Below are 21427 nucleotides of genomic sequence, written 5' to 3' on the forward strand. Positions count from 1 at the left end.
GATGCAGATAACTGGCCCAGGACCAGGGTTCAATTCCTGCCTCAGTGGGTCTTGAGCTCAATTCCCTTGGACCAGCTATTTCTTGCTTTGGTGCCTAATCTAATTAATGGGTCTAACTCTGGGCAATAGCTTGCTTAATTTCAACAATGTTCCTCACAGTGCTTGGATGCCTGGCATCACCCTGGGGCTGTCCTGGAGTGGGCACCTCACAGGGAAAAGCCAGGAGGGGTTCCACAGTGGTATGCGTACAGCGCCTTGAGACCCTAACGGGTAAGTAGTGCGCTATATAAGTGCAAAGTTTACAGTAGAAAAAAAGCACTAAAGTCTTTTGGCTTTCCAGGGAGCAGAGTAGGGTTTTACTCCCAATCTTCCTCCCCCCACCTCCAAAAGCCCACTCGACACCAAGGATTTTGCTGGAGGGCAAAAAAAAATGAGTGGAGGGAGGTCACAACTGGTATTAGCTTTACCCCACCCCAAGAGGGACAGGCTATTCTTCTGACCCTGGATGAGGGTAGAGAGGAGGTTTGCTTTAATTTTCTCCTCGGAGCAGAAAGCACATTACACACTAGGGATTTTAAAATGGGGCAAAACATAACAATGAGGTGGCCTATCCTGACATTGATCCATACACTCACCTCAGAAGGGGCAGCTGTGCCTTTCTCAGCCTTTGGGAACGGTAGGAGATTTGTCCCAACTGGGGAGGTTTCCCCAAATATCGGCTGGGAGGTTAGAAAGCCCACTAGATACAGGGGATTTTGCATTTGAGACAAAAGAAAGGGGTACCAGTGTACCACTCTGGCATTTGGCCATATCGCCACTCCAGAAGGAGTACACCAGATTGTCCCAATTTTTCCCTGTGGGGGCAAAAAGCAATCTGAATGGCAGGATATTTTTTAATAATAAAATAATGAAGTGGGTGTACCCTATCCTGACATCAGCTCCGACCCTCACCCCTAAAGCCTCAGCAGTCTTTCTGCTCCCCTGTGGACTAAAGAATCTGCATCTTAAAATAAGAACATTTGTATTCTTTTGGGTGTTGTTTTTACATATGGGCAGGAGAGTGGGATACATCCCATTATCTTCTCCCTTGCCATGCTGAATGGCTGCATTTTTCTGGCTTAGGTCAGACATCACCTGGGGAAACCTAATAGATCCAGACTTTTCTGGAAACTAGCCATCAAGCGAAGTCCAGGGTGGTGTGTCTCATGGATCATGCTGCCGAACGTGTGTGACTGAGCCTCATGCCAGCCACAGGAGCATATCAAACTAAGGTCAATGGGAGTCACTGAAACTTCGGTCATCTTCAGTAAAGACACCTCAGTCTTGGATTCTACCTGATCGACTGCTGAACTCAGATACATAGCCTTTCTAGCAACCCACTCAATGACCCTCGGAATTGTAATCAATAAATAACTCATCATGACCAGCCAAGTGAATGCAGTTTCCTTCTGCCTCCACACAGGGCTCAAGATATTTTCAAATGGAATGGCTGTCCTTTGTGCTGAAACGAATGGTCTCCAGACCAGAAGATTCCAGACCATATAAAACTGTGTGGCCAGGCTCACCCTCAACCTGCCACCCCACACTTACTTCACCCAGCACCTCAAAGGGCTCCCATTCCACAAACCAATAATCTTCAAACCCCTCATGCACCCATACAAAGCTTCACACAACATTGGCCCCGTGTATGTCAACAACTGCAAAAACTTCCAGAAACCTAACAAACTCCTCTGCTCAGCCGGACTCCTAATTGCATCCCAACGCCTAATACAGAACCAGATCAGGTGATCGTGCCTTCTTCTAATGTGCTCCTACACCGTGGAATGACCTGCCCCTTGATTTCTACAAGAAACTGAAGACCTAGATTTTCACAATGACTGACCATGGCTCAGCCCATACAGCACCTGCTTCAGAGCCACAACATAATCCCAGGTGAGTGGTGAGCTATACAAATACAAATAACATAACATAACACCGCTGCCCAGTTACTGCAGTTATCAATATTGCTAGTGTCTTGACCTGAAAGGGGACTGTGTGCACTTCTAAGCCACTCTTTGAAGTCTCCCCCACTTCAAAGGCACATTTGGGTATTTAAACAGGGCCTCTGCCCCTACCAACTGAGACACTTCCTGGAGAAGAGAACCTGAACCAGAATTTGCATCCTGCCAAGAAGACCTGCCTGGCTGCCCAAAGGACTCACCTGTCTGCTTTCTGTGAAGGACTGCTGCCTTGCTGTTGCCCTGCTGCCTTGCTGCTCTTTGGCTGTGGTGAGAAGTGCTCTCCAAGGGCTTGGATAGAGCTTACCTCCTATTCCCTGAAGTCTCAGGACCAAAAAGACTTCATCTCTACAAGAAGGACATCTTGTGTGGCAAAAATCGATGCACAGCCTTCCAGAAACGGTGCACAGCCTGCACTGCGGTGAAAGATTCACTGCACACCGAACTGGAATGATGCAGCCCGACTTCGCATCAAGAAGATCGATGCAGCGCCAGCCTAGCGACCGGAAATTCAACACACAGCCCACTGGATCGACGCACAGCCAAGCCAAAATGACGCAGCCCGACTTCCAGAGAGAAGTCGACGCAGTGCCTGCCGTGCGGTAGAAATTTCGATGCACCGCCCACCGAATCGACTTCGTCCTGCCAGTGCAGGAAATCCACGCATTGTCCCCGGGGCCACACGAAAACCCAGCAACCCAAAGAGGATCCACGATGAGCTCCAGAAATCGACGCACAGCCGTCCCTCCGTGAAAACTAAACAACGCATCACTGTGTGCAGCCTGAGAAATCGGCGCACACCCCTTTGTTTCCATGCATCTCCTCCTCTGCGGTTCTTTGCGGAGATTTTGCATGCAAACCAGGTACTTTGTGCTTGAAAGGGACACTTATTGCTTTTAAAAGACTTAAGACACTTTCTATCACTTTTACAGTGATATCTCATCATATACTTATTTCATTTTAATCATTGTGACCTGCATCTTATCAGATAAATATTATATATTTTTCTAAACACTGTGTGGTATATTTTTGTGGTGCTATACTGTGTTATTCCCTGATTTATTGCATACATATTTTACACATTGGCTTCTAATTTAAGCCTGACTGCTCAGTGCCAAGCTACCAGAGGGTGGGCACAGGATAATTTGGATTGTGTGTGACTTACCCTGACTAGAGTGAGGGTCCTTGCTTGGACAGTGGGTAACCTGACTGCCAACCAAATACCCCATTTCTAACACCATCATTTTCAGGGCCATGTCCCTATCCTAAAACAGTCACTATGGTCTTTCTTCCACCCTAGGGGCTAGAGTGGGAACTTTTTCCCCAATCTGCCACCAATGGGGGAAAAGGGGGTCAGAAAGCTCACTAGACACCACGGATGAATTAAAAAAATAAAACAAAGCTGTGGGATAAGGCCATCATGTCTAGGAAGTGTGGCACAATGGTTAGAGCGGCAGACTCTGATGCAGATAACTGGCCCAGGACCAGGGTTCAATTCCTGCCTCAGTGGGTCTTGAGCTCAATTCCCTTGGACAAGCTATTTCTTGCTTTGGTGCCTAATCTAATTAATGGGTCTAACTCTGGACAATAGCTTGCTTAATTTCAACAATGTTCCTCACAGTGCTTGGATGCCTGGCATCACCCTGGGGCTGTCCTGGAGTGGGCACCTCACAGGGAAAAGCCAGGAGGGGTTCCACAGTGGTATGCGTACAGCGCCTTGAGACCCTAACGGGTAAGTAGTGCGCTATATAAGTGCAAAGTTTACAGTAGAAAAAAAGCACTAAAGTCTTTTGGCTTTCCAGGGAGCAGAGTAGGGTTTTACTCCCAATCTTCCTCCCCCCACCTCCAAAAGCCCACTCGACACCAAGGATTTTGCTGGAGGGCAAAAAAAAATGAGTGGAGGGAGGTCACAACTGGTATTAGCTTTACCCCACCCCAAGAGGGACAGGCTATTCTTCTGACCCTGGATGAGGGTAGAGAGGAGGTTTGCTTTAATTTTCTCCTCGGAGCAGAAAGCACATTACACACTAGGGATTTTAAAATGGGGCAAAACATAACAATGAGGTGGCCTATCCTGACATTGATCCATACACTCACCTCAGAAGGGGCAGCTGTGCCTTTCTCAGCCTTTGGGAACGGTAGGAGATTTGTCCCAACTGGGGAGGTTTCCCCAAATATCGGCTGGGAGGTTAGAAAGCCCACTAGATACAGGGGATTTTGCATTTGAGACAAAAGAAAGGGGTACCAGTGTACCACTCTGGCATTTGGCCATATCGCCACTCCAGAAGGAGTACACCAGATTGTCCCAATTTTTCCCTGTGGGGGCAAAAAGCAATCTGAATGGCAGGATATTTTTTAATAATAAAATAATGAAGTGGGTGTACCCTATCCTGACATCAGCTCCGACCCTCACCCCTAAAGCCTCAGCAGTCTTTCTGCTCCCCTGTGGACTAAAGAATCTGCATCTTAAAATAAGAACATTTGTATTCTTTTGGGTGTTGTTTTTACATATGGGCAGGAGAGTGGGATACATCCCATTATCTTCTCCCTTGCCATGCTGAATGGCTGCATTTTTCTGGCTTAGGTCAGACATCACCTGGGGAAACCTAATAGATCCAGACTTTTCTGGAAACTAGCCATCAAGCGAAGTCCAGGGTGGTGTGTCTCATGGATCATGCTGCCGAACGTGTGTGACTGAGCCTCATGCCAGCCACAGGAGCATATCAAACTAAGGTCAATGGGAGTCACTGAAACTTCGGTCATCTTCAGTAAAGACACCTCAGTCTTGGATTCTACCTGATCGACTGCTGAACTCAGATACATAGCCTTTCTAGCAACCCACTCAATGACCCTCGGAATTGTAATCAATAAATAACTCATCATGACCAGCCAAGTGAATGCAGTTTCCTTCTGCCTCCACACAGGGCTCAAGATATTTTCAAATGGAATGGCTGTCCTTTGTGCTGAAACGAATGGTCTCCAGACCAGAAGATTCCAGACCATATAAAACTGTGTGGCCAGGCTCACCCTCAACCTGCCACCCCACACTTACTTCACCCAGCACCTCAAAGGGCTCCCATTCCACAAACCAATAATCTTCAAACCCCTCATGCACCCATACAAAGCTTCACACAACATTGGCCCCGTGTATGTCAACAACTGCAAAAACTTCCAGAAACCTAACAAACTCCTCTGCTCAGCCGGACTCCTAATTGCATCCCAACGCCTAATACAGAACCAGATCAGGTGATCGTGCCTTCTTCTAATGTGCTCCTACACCGTGGAATGACCTGCCCCTTGATTTCTACAAGAAACTGAAGACCTAGATTTTCACAATGACTGACCATGGCTCAGCCCATACAGCACCTGCTTCAGAGCCACAACATAATCCCAGGTGAGTGGTGAGCTATACAAATACAAATAACATAACATAACACCGCTGCCCAGTTACTGCAGTTATCAATATTGCTAGTGTCTCCACATTGTATTTTAGGGCCTTTTGCTGCAGGCACTAGGCCCAACCACACAATTTTATTTTTTTATTGAGAGGCATGTGTGAATGGTGGGATGCCGGAATGTTGTGGATCCTTGCAGATTCTGAAACTGTGTTTCTAGCCTATGTGTAAGGTTTGCAAGGGTTTCTGGGGACAAAATCCTCATGCGATCCACACAAGTCACACCTTCCTGGATTTCCCCAGATTTCTAGTTTTCAGAAATATCTAAGTTTGGTCGTTTTCCATGGCTGGTGGCTGAACTAGGGCCCAGATCTACAAAAGCTACCCAAACTGCAAAACAAGGGTCAGTTTTGAGTAAAAAACTGTGACTAGTCTCAACTACATAGGTGGGGTATTATTTTTACTGGGAGATGTGTGAGAATGCTGAGTCATAGGAAATTTGTGTCTCCCCACAAATTCCAGAACTTTTCTCCACAGAAATGTGAGGAAAACATGTGTGTTTTAACCAAAGGTTGAGGTTTCCAAGGTCTTATGGGTAATAAAACCTGATGTGAACCACACATATCACACCATGCCAGACATCTCCAGGTGTCTAGTTTTCAGAAATGTTGGGTATTGTTAGTTCTTTTGGGTGGTGACTGAGGTAGGGCCCATAAACCCACATTGTTAAGAAAGCGTTGTTAGGCTAGTTGAAATGTGATGTCTCCGGTTGTGTTTGGGGGTGTTTTATGTTGCAGGTACTAGGCCAAGCCTCACAAGTTAGATACCAATTTATCAGCATACATCTTGGAAAGCAGAATAGTAGAACATTTGTTATTAGAAGTGTGATTTCTCTGCATTTTTGGCTTCCAAATAGAAGTCAAAATGCAAGAAAGAAGACATTTTGCATGACAGTATGTGTAACTGCAAATTCACAGGTATAGAAGAAACCACTGTTCCTAAACACAGTAACTTGTGTACATTATAAAAAAAATATATAAGGTTCCTTCAGACCCATTTTTATTCTTTTAGTTGTATCATGTGAATTGGTGTGTATTCAGTACACAATCAAAAATATGTAACCTGCAATTCAGTTGCTGGCTCTGAGTATTGTGAGTGTTTTTGGAGAAACTACAGATCTTACATATCACCATAACCAGAACAGTCTGTTGGACATAACAGTATACTGCTTCTGTAAATCGGCCATTGTGACAAGAAGTTACAGGTAAAAACGTCATCATAAGTGGCTGTGTTTTCATTCTCATTTTCAATATATTTATTATAGCAGTCAGTTTCTTTGGGAAGGCCGGGAGGGAGCTACACAAGCAGCACAACGCTCAATTGAGAATTTTGTCTATTTTTCAGAAGTGTATAGCTTTCTGTAATCACCAATTGGTTTCACACCACAAACTGCAAGCAGGCTGACTACATAAGTTAGGAAAAACAGGACTATAGCTTACTAAAGTGCAAAACCTGTTGTATAAAAATTGTTTTTTATAGAACTTGGCTTGTTCTTGAAAGTTGGGAAGATGGTGATCCTAGCACAGAAAATCTTTTGTTGACGCATTTTTTAGAAAAATAACAGCATGAGTTTTTTGCACAGCACTTTTTCTCCCACAAAACCAAAATGTAGCTATGTTTTAGCTATTTTCCCAGTTCCCTCCAGTGAAAACTAAAAACCCTGGATACCTTTAGAATCCCCAGAATGCTGGGAAAAAACCCAATTTTGCCTTGGATGCCTTTTGTGGAAAAGAAAAGTTATGACGGTTTAAATATGAGGTTCCTCTTGCATCCATTAAAGGACTTAGGGCCATATGTATGAACACATTTTCCCATAGACACAAAATGGGTAAAACCCTTTGCTACATCTGGCCCTTAGTACTGGATGGCTGGAGGGTGGACTGTAGCAGTGAATAAATTAGAGAGCAGACTCCATGTTAGTCTTGTTTGGCAAGCCAAGGTGAAACAGTGAGTGCCTGGTTTAGTAGGCTTTTAAGTGTTTCACTGTCACACTTTTAAAAAGTTTTCATGTAACTATTTACCTACACCAGACAAAAGGGACTTGGCATTTGCTGCTTCAAGTATCAATAATTATCAAGGGTGCGAGTTATGATTACCTTAGGCCACGAGTTATAGTTATTTTAAATAAGTCTAACTATAACTGCTGAATTTCTCTGGTTTTGTACGAGCAAATTCAGAACTTAACTGTAATGTTCCTGTAACCTTTGTTTTTTATGTGAATTTCTAAGGTTTTCTTAATTCTGTTTCCTAACTCTAACAACCCTGTAATCTTTGGGATTTTCAGTGAATTTCTATGTTTTTTTTACATAAAGTAATTTTCATTAGAATACATTAATCCAGCCACCGCTGCTCACGGATTTTTGGCTTGCAGCCAACACCCTATAACCACCCAACCCTGGGCCATGCACGGCGTTAGGCCATGTGCGGCTAGGGGTTGGCCACAGGGCCCGGCCTGTGGCCATCCCCCCTAACCACTCAACCTCACACTACCCAGGTCCTTTGTCCATGTGCAGGGGGAGCTGGTTGCAGGGCCTGTCTCTCTGGGTGTGAGAATAGGTCTGTGAGGGTGTCTCTGGGTGTGAGAGTGGGTGTGAGAGGGTTTATGAGTGAGCTTCAATAGATGAAAGATGCATTCACCTCCACAAAGGATTTCAGATTGTTTTTGGAATCGCAGAGTAAACACACTTGCTTTGCCTTCGCCAAGACAAGGAGTTAGGATCGTTTGTTCATTTGTGTGGAGCTTCAACTGGGGCACCTGCTATGTTTATATTTGAAAGTTCATCCTCTTGAGGTTTAATTTCTGTGAAATGAGCATTATAGCCAGAACAGAAGCTCACCTGCTTATTTATCCAACAAGAGTCGACAGTGTGCACAAAATGTCTATCCAACTGGAGCACTTTCTACTGGTTAGTTAGTAAGTGCTACCTCGTTAGGCTAATGGCCGTGCGGCCCCCTTCCTCTGGCTGATCTTGGCTCCGGGGACTCCATTTCCCAGGGCTCAGCCTTCATTGCATGGAGGAGGGAGGCCCACATATTTTAAGTTTGCACATTGCAGCTATTATTGCTGAATGGTGCAGTAAAAATCTGAAATGTACATGTTAGAAAACCAATATTATCAAAGTTCAGATATTGTTTCTGTACAATTGCATAGGCCATACAAATAATCTGTGTAATTAGAGCATGTATAATTGCATAAGTGTGTATGAAATCCACCTATGCAATAAGCAGTTCATGCGGTATGAATCAAACATTGTGATGGGGATAAAACTTCTGTTGTCTAAGATGAAGCCGAGAATGTAGAATGAATTAATTAAAGCATGTATAGGGCTCAAATGGGCCTGGGATGCACTGTATCCTTTCACTCTGAGGGAGGATCTGTAAAAAGAGATGATTCCATCTCCTTCTAGTAGCTTTCTTGGCAAGTGTCCAGGATGTGCATGTTTTATCATGTTATAATATGTTGATCTGTATAGTGCACTAATCAAATAGAAGGTCTCCAGGTGCTTGGGCAGGGATGTAGTCCCCAGGATGCTTATATGAACAGCCAGTTGTTGCGCCTTGCGGAACTCAAGAAGTGAGGAGGAGGCTCTGATGGCAGAGGTTGTTTCATGTCTTGGGTGCAATGTCAGAGAATGAGCGACTTCCAGTTTTGCTTTTATGGATCCTCTGAGTTTGTACAAGTGTGAGTGAGGAGGAAAGTAGGTGTCTGGTATGTTGGTGAAAGTGTATGTGGCTGTTTAGGTATCCTAATCCTGTGTTTTGAAGGGCTTGAAAGATTTGAATTGGCTGTTCTTATCAATGTGGAGCCCGTAAAGCTTCTTGAGGTGTGGTGTGATGTAGGTGTGGCATGGGAGTCAAGTATGAGTCTTGCAGCAGTGTTCTAGATGCTGTGGGTAGGAGTTGTTTGGAGACTCCAGTGCAGAGAGTGTTGCCATAGTCCAGCTTTCTGGTGATGAGTGGTTTTGTAACAATCCATCTGGTGTTTTGAGGCAACCATTTGAAGATCTTTCCCAGCATGCATTGGATATGGAAGCAGGAGTTACACATTGGGTTGGCTTGAGCCGTGATGCTGAACTAGGACTAGGATGATCCCTAGATTTCTTGTGTGGTCTGTGGATGTGGGTATTGGTCTAAGCTTCAAGGGCCAATAGGTGGAGTCCCATGGGGATGCCTTAATGCTGAAAACCAATACTTCCGTCTTGTTGGAACTGAGCTTCATGCCGTTGGTTCACATCTAGTCTGCTACCATGTTCATGCAGTTGGTGAAATTAGTTCTAGTGGCGATTTTCTTGCTCATCAGGGAGAGGATGATTTGGGTATCATTGTCTTCTGATCTGATGATGTTGGCGAGCTGTAGCACGTACATGTTTGAAAGGGTGGAGCTGAGGGATGAGCCCTGTGGGACTCCGCTTATCAGTTTCTTGGTCACTGATGTGAATGCTGGAAGCCTGACCCTTTGAATTCTTCCTGTGAGAAAGGAACAGATCCATTTGAGAACGGATCCTGTATGCCAGTACTGTGGAATCTTCTGATGAGGGTGTTGTGGGAGACAGTGTTGAAGGCCGTGGAGAGGTCAAGCAGGATTATTCGAATGTCAGAGGATGTCCTGATGAATTATGTTTTGGTGCTGTGGTGCTTTCTGAATGTTGATTTAGTGTTGTATCAAGTATAGTGAGGTTCAAGGTAGATTTGTCAGACATGATGGAGGTGTTGATGACATGAGTCAGAGTGGTGCTGATTGCTGGTGTTCCCAGTTTGCAGATGTGGTAGGGGCATGGGTCTGTTGATGAGGTAATCAAAGAGAATGTATGCTCTGGAATTGATAATAAGATGAGTGTTGAAGTTGGTTAAGAGGTTGGTAAAGGTGGCTCATGGTTGGTAGGCAAGTTTTACATTCAGGGTGAACTTTTTGAAATTTTCAGCTTGAAGTGCAGGTGTTTCATGAATGGGGTGGCATTTTCTGTGTGTTTTGTGCACTTCATGGATTCCTTGTAGATGATAGTCAGTCCTCTTCCTGGCTTGGGAAGTCAGTCCTGTTGACCAATCTTGTAGCATACAGAGACTGCTGTGGCAATGTCATGAGGTCATGGGAATTTAAGCCAGGTCTCTGTGATAAAAAGGATGCCAGGTGTGTTGCTGCTCAGCAGGTCCATATTTCGGTTTTGTGTTTTCTGAGTGATTGTGTGTTGGGAAGCAAGCATGTGAGTGGGTGTTGACATGCGGATTTGTTGTGGCTTGTGGTGTAGGATGGAAGTGTTTTTGTTTGTGTGACATGTGTGTTGGACGGGGTTGTTTAGGGCATTGTTTGTATTTGTGTTGGCTTCTAGAGAACCAGCAATGGGGTGCAGGTGAAAGATGGTTTTGATGGGAAAACCAGTAATGTCACTTTCTATATATCATACTAGACTCTGGGAAAATACACTGTAAAACCTAAGTTTGGCACTACTCCAATTATCAATGCTAAACCCATGTAAATTCCCTAAGGACTGATTTCACTCAAATCATGAAACAAAACATCTCAGTCCTAGTTAACTTATAGGTTAGGCTGAGAACTATATTAGTGGCAGTACTGTGAACACTATTAAACAGAAGAATGGATGTGTGGTCCAACTTTGTGCTCAGGCAAGTGATCATCACCCAGGCGCACCGGTGTAAGAATGATAAAAAGTCTTTAAAAAATACAAAGATTATCAAATTTAACACAGGGAACACATTTCATTTTTTTAAACAAAGTTTATTGTTTTCATACAACCTAATACAGCTGAATAATGACGATTCCTCCCATTAGTGTATGATATGCCCATTGTAGTGATACTAAATAGGAACACTATTATTGTGCTCCAACATATGACATTTGAATGTATAAATTATTAATCTATAGTGGAGGCCAGCTTCTACCATTCCACAAGAAGTGGACCGAAATGCCTGCCATATATCACCCTCCCTCCCTCCTTGCCCCACCCTGTTGATATATGTTGGTCTATATATTATGACAGAACCAACTGGGCCCACCCATTGTGTAGCCTGAGTCCCGTCCCAGGATCCCGTTCTGAGTTTGGAAATAATCTCTTATGTCCTTCCTTTGAGCCCTCCTCAGCCAATAGGAAGCTGTTAGACATATTCATGTCTATATCAGTGTCAGAGTCTGGGGCCACAAGATTATCTATCCGTTGTTACCAGGCTTGAACACTAGCTATGTTCCCTCTACCTCTCTTCAACGTACGGAGCACTCTCTAGACGTACCCATTTACCCTGGTTCTCACACCATTTAGCCAGTCTTGGTCCTCTGGTGTTTTTCCACTGTATGGCTAGTCTTAATACTGTTATCCAGAGGAAGGAAGGACAAAGGGAGGAGGGGGATAGGAAGGAGAAATAAATCACATTGGCAGTGGTTTTAAAGGCCATACATTCAGAATATTTGAAGAAGCCTGATAACCCTAACTACAAGTGTTCCTTTGCTGTATTTGAGACCTGTTTGGAATGTAACAATGTTTTAAAAGTTCACTTTTTCTACATGTAATTTTAGGATGTTGCTTTACTGCTTTGGGTAATGCTTCATTAGTACATAGTGTTGTCCAGTGTTTGTTTCAAATGCATCTAACTTTATCTGCTTTGTAGCTGTAATGAGTTATAAATGTGACATTATCTGTATCCATTTGGTTGTCCTGGACTTTGTGCAAAAAGAAGCTCAGTTCTGTCTTTGTTATTTATCTTTTCAATGACCTTCCTCATTATTTTCATAGCATATCCCTTATCTTAAAGCTGCCAATCATATTGGTTTTCTCTCATTCAAATGCCTGCTGAGAGCTACATTTCCTCTTTGCCCTCAGTAGATCTCAAGATCGGATACTGTTGATGATATTTCTGTAATGAGCACTAGATGCATGCTGAAGTGTGTTACCAGTTGTATTTTTGTGGAACAGTTTAATATGGATACAACTTTTCATAACAAACAGATTTAGATCTAGATATTTAATCTCAGTTTTACTCAACATGCAAGTCAACTTCAAATTCACATTATTGTCATTCAGTTCTTTTACAAAGTCTCCAGCTGACCTGTTCATCCAACCACCTCATGAACAAATGAGCATAGCTGGGGGAAGCAAGTGCCAATTTCAGTGCCCTGGGTTTGCCTGTATTATTTGTCATCAGACGTATAACTAATTCATCAGCGAGACAAACTTGTATCATATCAAGTACCATGAGTGGGTCTGAGTGGGTGTGTGAGGGTCTGACTTGGGTTGTGAGTGAGTGCATGAGGGTTTGAGTGGCTCTGTGAGTGGGTGTCTGAGTGGGTTAGTAAGTGGGCGAGTGAGTGTCCGTGTGGGCTGTGTGTGGGTGCATGAGTGTCAGAGTGGGTTTGTGAATGGGTGCATCACTGTCTGAGTTAATCTGTGAATGGGTGCATGAGTGTCTGACTGGCTCTGTGAGTAAGTGCACAAGTGTCTGAATGGGTCTGTGAGTGGGTGCATGAGTGCCTGACTGGGTATGTGAGTAGGTGCTTGACTGTCTGACTGGGTCTGTGAGTGGCTGTATGAAGCTCTCACTGGTTTTGTCAGCATGAGTGCAAGTGTGTGTATGACTGTACTTATATATCTGTATCTGTCTGTAATGTAAAAGAGTGTCTGACACAGAGCATGTGTGTATATTTATCAATTTTTTTAATAATTTTTTGGGGGGCATTTGGCTAAAGACACACCTCCATTGCGGCTTCACACGGAGGCCAGGCTGAAGGTCGCTATGGATTTGCAACTCCGCGATTGTGGCAAAAAAAGGGTTTTACTCTTTCAAAACTCAAAAACTGTGCCCTCACACACCCTTTAATGATGTTCACATGGGGAAGAGTACCTCTACTCTGACCCCTTCTGTTGTAATGAGCCCCTAGTTCCATCCCACAGGACCATACTCTGTTTTTTTAAATGGCGGACACAACTTTCTGAACAGGTTTCAGACAACCAACCTCAGTATTTATCATGGTGTGAGGATTCACATTGGGGTCACAAATCCTTTGCCTCCCTATATATACAAATTTGGATTTCCTTACATTTCTTAAAAACTACCTTTCTGTCAAATTTGGTGTAATTCCGTCCAGTGGTTTTTGCTCTATTGATGTTAAATTTTTCAAATGGGAATTAACATTGGAAAAGCTCTAAATTTAACCCTCCTCTTTATCTCGGGCCATGCTTGACGGATCACCCTGAAATTTTCCAGACCACAGCTCACGTGATTGTCAAATTGTTGGGGACACTTTCGTGAAGATTCGTCAAGCAACGCCAAAGATATAGGAAAGCAACAAACATCTTTTTCTATAAAAACTAGGTCCTAACTATAACTACCTACTGGTCTCACCAGTATTATATTAGTACATTCGTAAATTGGTGAATAATTGTGCTTCTAATAATGTTTAGAGATATAAAATCTTCGTGATTACACAGTGGTTATTAATAGTAACAGAGAACTCTTGAATATTACTCCAAACCTATATTTGAACTAGAAAATGATGAGATGTCATTAGCAGACAATATTATCACCTTGCAGCGCGCTCGACTGTGCAATATCAGTTATATTTAGTTGTTACAAAGCTAATCTAATGTGTTTTCACCAATTTAGTTACCGTTAACTGTTTTTATGTGTCATTTATTTTAATAATTGTTGCTTGATGCACCATTTTTAAGACATGAAAATATCTGCTCAGTGATTCCCACCGTGTCCCATGGGTTAACAACTAGTGAATAATGTTAGCCTTTATTGGCAAAATAAGTGTTAGTGTCTTACTTCCTATGTTCCTAGTTGCCCTTTTTCACTTACTGAGTTGGACGAACTGAAGACTTGGTACGTGCTAGATATGCTTTACATTTACCTTTTCAGGCTTCCGCAACTTACACATTGAAGACCAGATAACCCTTCTCCAGTATTCTTGGATGAGTCTAATGGTGTTTGCAATGGGATGGCGATCATATAAGCATGTCAGTGGACAGATGTTGTACTTTGCACCTGACCTAATTCTAAATGAGTAAGTGATATAATGCATTTTAATTATTCAATACTGTAGTGTATTATTGTCGAAGTCAACTATATTTCACATTCAAGCAAATAAAAGGGAATCAAACCTAAGATGATGTTTGTCTTTAAATATCTTTGGGAAGTGTACTTCTCCTCACACTTTGGACTTCTTACTCGGTGTGTGAGGAACTGCATTTGACAATTGACACCATAACGTTTGTACCCGTTTCCCTACATTTCTCCATCTTTCCTAACGTTAATACACCAGTTTTGACCAATTGCATAGCAGCAGCGCACCTCGGTTGAGCAGCAGACTGAAATCGGGCTGCACATGCCATTTTTGCCACTCTTAAAATTGGCTTCTTTTATTGGGAAATAAGCTGCACCTGACTGAAGTGGACCATTTAGGCTAAAACCGGTCTTGGGTTGCTTGTGTTCCAGGTCTGAGAGGACCTGACTTGTGGCTGTTCTTGTAGACCAGGACTTAGGCTGATTTGTACATGGCTGGATCTAATCTGCGGTGCCACGGTGGCCAAAAAAACAGTTGGCTGGGGTACGGCCACAAATAATTACCAGTGGCTGGGATTAATTCAAGCATTCCATCTTTCACTTATTTGCATTTTTGCATTGTGTATCTCTAAGTGCAACGGATATGCCCAGATGTTGGTTGTATGCTTACTGTGCCACTGCTACCAAGCTGCACCTGACTAAAGAGACGCTAATAGGTCAAAACTGTTCTTTGGTTGCTTTTTTTCCAGTTCAGAGAGGACATGGGTTGGCAGTTTGGGTGGGACTGTTCCTTTTTGAGGAAGGATTTAGGCTGATGTGCATACAGCTTCATTTAATCTGAGGTATCATGGTGGTTAAAGAAACAGTGGACTGAGATGCGGTCTGAGTAATTACCAGTCTCTGAGATTAATTCAAGCATTCTACGCATCCATTTTTGTATTTTTCCTTTCCCTTGCCTGCTTTGCTCTGCCAGTCCTATGATGATGACTGAAAGATGTGTTCATGTGATCAGGATAATTTTTACAAGTAATGGTAACTTTCATCAGAAACTATATACAGTCGTTCTCAGTGTAGTGAAGTGGCTTTCAACAATGTAAATAGGTTGGGATGCAGAACCAATGGAAAAGAGGAGCCATACCAAGGTCAAACATGAACCAAATGCTGATTCTGCAATTTGAAGATGGCTGCACACAGAATCTATGGGAATGTGTGGAATGGGGGTGGCACATTTTCTGCAAAGAATTAGACTAAAGCCTGGAAAAGAAGGCAAACAGAGGCAAGGGAGCTCCAGGAATTGAACAAACACAACACAATGCCATAAGCTACACAGGCCAAGGTAAATGGATGAATATTATACACCCTCAAAGTCTCAATTACACATGTTTAAAGTAAGGGTAGAATGTATTTCTGATGTATTTTTGTGGCTGCATATTCCTCACCTCTTGCATATCCCTAGTACCAGGCTGGATTTGAAATGCTTCAATAACTCCTCCACCCTGGTATTGTCCACATATAAGTGTAATTGCAACTCAAAGGAGGAAACAACATCACCAAGTGAAGTAGTGTAGAGTGAGAAGAGGCGGGCATCAGATATACCTTTGAGTGACAACAAATGGTAGTGGACTGGAAGGAGATTTTTGATTGCCAATCCACAGTAAAAGATTGTGTAAAAAGATAGGACAACCAGTAGAGAGCAGAGTTTGTAACATCAGTAGTTTTGAAGGAGTGGCAAGGAGGATAGAATGTTTGATTGGGTCAAAAGTGGCAAAAAGATCCAGGAGTAGGAGGATGAGTGAGTAGTAAATTGGAGGTTAGAGCAAGCTGTTGTATGGGTTGAGTATTTATGGAAGCTCTGGGAGGGGTACAGGTTTGGAATTTGCAAGCATAGGGATATAGGATGAGGGAGGCAGAGAAGTAATCACTGAGGCAAGGGTTTGCCCAATAGATGTAACTTTTGAAGAGAATTAGATAGCAAAACCCGAGGTGGAGATAGAGTGCTGAGATAGTTGTTCTGCTTAGAGTAAGACCATTTCTGAATATGCGTGCCAGGAATTTGGGTTTAGCTGGTAAGGTTTTGGATGTAGGCAGATTTAGAAAACTCAGTTGCTGTGGAGTGTTAAGACCTTGTTTGTGTGTCTCTTTCTTGTATCATTTACAGAAAAGTGTGTGCATCATTGTTTTGTAGAAATGGATATGTGATGTAATTTGTGATTAAGGTCTTCATGTTTTTCAGAGAGAATGTGCACATAGAGTAGTAATAGTTGAAAGCGTGAAGGGAGATATGATTGAATATTGTGAATAACTTTTTCTATTGTGCTGGAAATGGGCCCTTTTTTTGCAGGGCTATCCCCACACATTTTGCTTCTAACTTCCTGTTTTTGATCCTGTGCTGAATTTTGTTTTTTTATCCTGGCTTTAGGACTTCGGCACTTTACCAATGATGACTGGTGCTAAAGTGCAAGTGCTTTCTGTCTAAATGGTATTGGTGATTGTTTTATCCATTATTGGCATATTTGATTTGCCAGTAAGCCCCTAGTATAGTGCTCCAGGTGTGCCCAGGGCCTGTAAACCAAAATCAGCTAGTGGGCCTGCAGCACTAAATGTCCACCCACATGAGTAGCCCTGCAAACAAGTTTCAGGCTTGCCATTGCAGTGGTTGTGTGTGCAGTTTTAAAATGCCATTTTGACCTGGCAAGTGCACACACTCCCCTTCAACTACATGTAAGTCACCCATACGGCAGGCCCAAGGCAGCCCCATGGGCAGGGTGCAGTGTATTTAAAAGGTAGGACATGTACCGGTGTGTTTTACATGTCCTGATAGTGAAATACTGCTTAATTTTTGTTTCACTATTGCAAGGACTATCTCTCCCATAGGGTAACATGGGGATTGCCTTGTGTTAGAAATGGAGTCTTTGGTTGACAGTCAGGTTACCCCCTGTCCAAACAAGGACCCTCACTCTAGTCAGGGTAAAGCAGAATCACACTCAGTTAATCCCCACTCACCCCCTTGGTAGCTTGGCACAAGCAGGCAGGCTTAACTCGGAGACAAAGTGTTAATTATGTGTAACAACACACACAGTAATTCAGTGAACCAGTACAAAATGACACATCATAGGTTTGGAAAAATAGTAAATATTTTATCTAAATAAAAAAGACCAAATACGAAACAAATCCACAATACACCACTAAAAATATGATCTTAGCATTTAAAAACACAAAAATAGTGCCAAGAGGCACAAATACTGCAATATGATGTTAAGCATCGTCTTGACAGAGTCGTTTTCTACCATGCAACGCCACTGGTGCCGTTTACAGAATAGTACGACCCCAAGGTACAGTACCTTAGTAAAACAAGTAGAAAACAGGCCGGTGCAGGGAGTCGGGGAGCGAGTCGTCGCTGGATCCGATGCATTGTCTGTTTCGGTGCTCGGAGCAGAGGCATGGCGCAGCAGCATTGGGTTCTTACTGCAGAGCGGTGTAGGTGAGGTGGCGTTAGTTGCGTAGTGTCGGTCCCTTGGTTCCAGCAGATACATAGTCTGGTCACAGGTCTGCAGGCGCTGCGATGGCATTGGATGTCAGGGACGTCCGACTTACGACACTCCTGAAGTCGCACTTCTGTGAGGTTCACGGCTTCGGGCAGGAACTGGAATGGCACCCTATGGCAAGCTAGAATCCACAGCATGCAGACTCAAAACTGGATGGTGAAGCCTTTGCTGTCCCTGAGGCTTCAAAACAGGAGGCAAGCTCTTCTCCAAGCCTTTGGAGATTCTTCTTCAAGCAGGAATGCACAACAAAGTCCAGTCTTTGTCCCCATTCACAGACAGAAGCAGCAACTGCAGGATAGCCCAACAGAGCACAGTCGCAGGCAGGGGCAGCACTTCTCAGCTTTTCAGCGCTTCTTCTTGGCAGAGGTTCCTATTGATTCCGGAAGTGATCTAAAAGTCTGCAGTTTTAGGTCCACTACTTATACCCCTTTCTGCCTTTGAAGTAGGCAAACTTCAAAGGAAAGTCTCTCTTGTTCAAAAGATCTTGCCTTGCCCAGGGCTAGCCCCAGACACACTCCAGGGGGCAGAGACTGCATTGTGTGACGGCAGGCACAATCCTTTCAGGTGTAAATGACCACTCCTTCCTCCACTCTGGCCCAGATGGCTCACCAGGAAATGCATGCTACACCCCAGCTCCCTTTGTGTCACCGTCTAGAGCAGGGGTCTTCAAACTGGGGGGGCGGGCCCCCTAGGGGGACCTCAAGTGATCCGGGGGGGGGGGGAGAGGCAGGCTCTGGCCAAAAGAAAAATTATGCATTTGTGAAAAGGTAACAGAACATAAATGCAATGTTTAAATAAGTCTACACTTATGCCTACTTAATAGAATAGTTTTGAAAAATTCTGAGGGGGCCCAGTGATTTATTTTTTCCCACTTGGGGGGCACGGCATTAGCAAGTTTGAAAAGAACTGGTCTAGGGGGAATTTGCACTAGCCCAACTGCCATTCTGACCCAGACGTGGAATGCACAAGCAGGCAGACGAATGGAATGGTTTAAGCAAGAAGATGCCTACTTCTTGAAAGTTGCATTTTCAATCAAACAAGCTAAAAACCAACATTATTAACAGATGTATTTTTAAATTGTGAGTTCAAAGACATCAAACTCATAATTACTATCTGCTCCCAAAGGGAATCTGCACTTTAAGAATATTTAAAGGCAGCCTTAATGGTAACCTATGTGAGAGATAGGCCTTGCAACAGTGAAAACCAAATTTGAGAGTATTTCACGGTTAGGACATGAAAACCACATCGGTACATGTTCCACCTTTAACATACACTGCACCCTCCCTCTGGGGCTACCTAGGGCCTTACTTAGGGGTGTCTTACATGTATAAAAAGGGGAAGTTTAGGCCTGGCAAGTGGGCAAACTTGCCAGATCAAATTGGCAGTGCAAGACCGCACACACAAAACACTGTAGTGGCAGGTCTGAGACACTCTTACAGGGCTACTCATGTGGGTGGTACAACCAGTGATGCAGGCCCACTAGTAGCATTTGATTTACAGGCCCAGGGCACCTCTAGTGCACTTTACTAGGAACTCACTAGTAAATCAAATTTGCCAATCATGGATAAACCAATCAACAATACAATTTATACAGAGAACATATGCAGTTTAGCACTGGTTAGCAGTGATAAAGTGCCCAGAGACCCAAAACCCACAAAAACAGGTCAGAAAAAAATAGAAGGAAGAAAGCAAAAAGATTGGGGATGACCTTGCAAAAAGGGCCAGGTCCAACACCTTGAAATAACTTTTAAGTGTAATTTGCCATTGGGAGCAGACAAAGATATGGAGTTTTGGGTCTCTGAACTCAATTTTAAAATACATATTTTGGTAAAGTTGGTTTTTAAATTGTAAGTTTGAAAATGCCACTTTTAGAAAGTGGGAATTTTCCTGTTTAACCATTCTGTGCCTCTGCCTGTCTGTGTAATACATGTCTGGGTCAGGATGCCAGTTGATCTGTTTGTGAATTCACTCTAGACAGCCACACAAAGGGAGCTGAGGTGTGCCCTGCATTTCCTGATGGTCTTCCTGAGCTAGCGTGGTGGTAGGAGCTGACACTTGCACCTGAATAGGACTGTTCCTGTCCTTACACAAAGCAGTCTCCAACCCCCTGGAGTGTGTCTGGGGCCAGGGCAGGAAAGGGAGGGTCTTGTTCACTACAAAGACTTTCCTTTGAAATATACCTGTTTCAAAGGAAGAAATGGATATAAGTACTAGACCTCTGATCCCTCCCACACATTTAGAGTCCTTCTGGACTGAGGACATTCTACCTTAAAGATGAGCTAGATGCTGTAGGAGGAACTGCCACTCTGCCTGTTGCTTTGCTATGCTGGCCTGCTGCCTGCTGCTTCTGTCCTGAAAGTGAAAGGACTGGACTTTGCTTTCTACATCTTGCTTCCAAAGGTTCTCCAAGGGCTTGGGCTGAGCTTGCCTCCTGTTGAGAATTCTCAGGACATCAAAAACTTCATCTGCCAGAACCTCAGTTCTCTTGTGGAGAGATCTGATTTGCCCAGTGGTGCCAAATCAAGTTCCTAGGCCCTTGGGAGTGAGTTCTGGTGTAACAAGAAGAAATAAGCACATCGACTCCGGAGTGACTGCACCGGAGCTGTGGTCCCCCCTGAGTACAACAACCACAACCAGCGCTGCAGCCCGATGCTACTGCAGCACCTCCAAAATCCCATCACAGCGTGAGCCCTAAGTGCTGTGTCACTGACGTCCATGACACCCGCCTCCGCCGCAGCACCTGTGGCCCTATGGTGTGACTGCGACATTGCAAGGTTGATGCCTTGTGTCTTAACCTGCTGGATTCATCAACCCCACTCGATCGTAAGGAATTGACGCCTTGCCACTGACACCACATCACCTCCCCTGCAACCGTAAGGAGCTGATGGTTCACCTCCCCTGCCCCTGCCTAGCAGTAAAGAACAGATGCCTCATCTTCCCTGTAGCAGTAAAGAACAGATGCGGCACCGGCTCCAGTAACTCCTTGTTTTATAAGGTACCATCCCTGAAGTCCATGCGACTCTGTGACCGGCCCACACTCTCTCACGAGTGGCACCGAACTGTTGGAAATGACACCATCAAGATGTTGTGATAGCCCCAGTTGAAGCTTTTGTGTTTCTAAGTGCTATACTAAGGCTTAGGGGGTCATTACGACCTCGGCGGTCTTTTCAAAAGACTGCCGAGGCAGCGGGAGACTGAATACCGCCATTGCCGGCGGTATTCCTGTCTCCCTATTATGACATTTCCGCTGGGCCAGCGGACGGTAACAGTGTTACCGTCCCCTGGCCCAGCGGAAATGTCACATCAACATTGCAACCGGCTCGTAATAGAGCCGGCGGCAATGCTGATGTGCAGCGGGTGCAGTAGCACCCGTCGCGCATTTCACTGCCCGAAATTCGGGCAGTGAAATGCACGACGG

At 44.1% G+C, this 21427-nt stretch overlaps 1 protein-coding gene across 1 annotated transcript in view; it reads left to right on the forward strand.

Annotated features, from left to right (window-relative positions):
• PGR (progesterone receptor) overlaps nt 1–21427 on the forward strand; it is a 999103-nt gene that overhangs the window by 746092 nt on the left and 231584 nt on the right. The window contains exon 5 of the mRNA XM_069202382.1: nt 14321–14465. Coding sequence (XP_069058483.1) covers nt 14321–14465 — 145 coding nt within the window. The remainder of the gene's footprint in view (nt 1–14320; nt 14466–21427) is intronic.

The sequence above is a fragment of the Pleurodeles waltl genome, chromosome 8 (genome assembly GCF_031143425.1).
Source record: "Pleurodeles waltl isolate 20211129_DDA chromosome 8, aPleWal1.hap1.20221129, whole genome shotgun sequence".
Lineage (NCBI taxonomy): Eukaryota > Metazoa > Chordata > Amphibia > Caudata > Salamandridae > Pleurodeles > Pleurodeles waltl.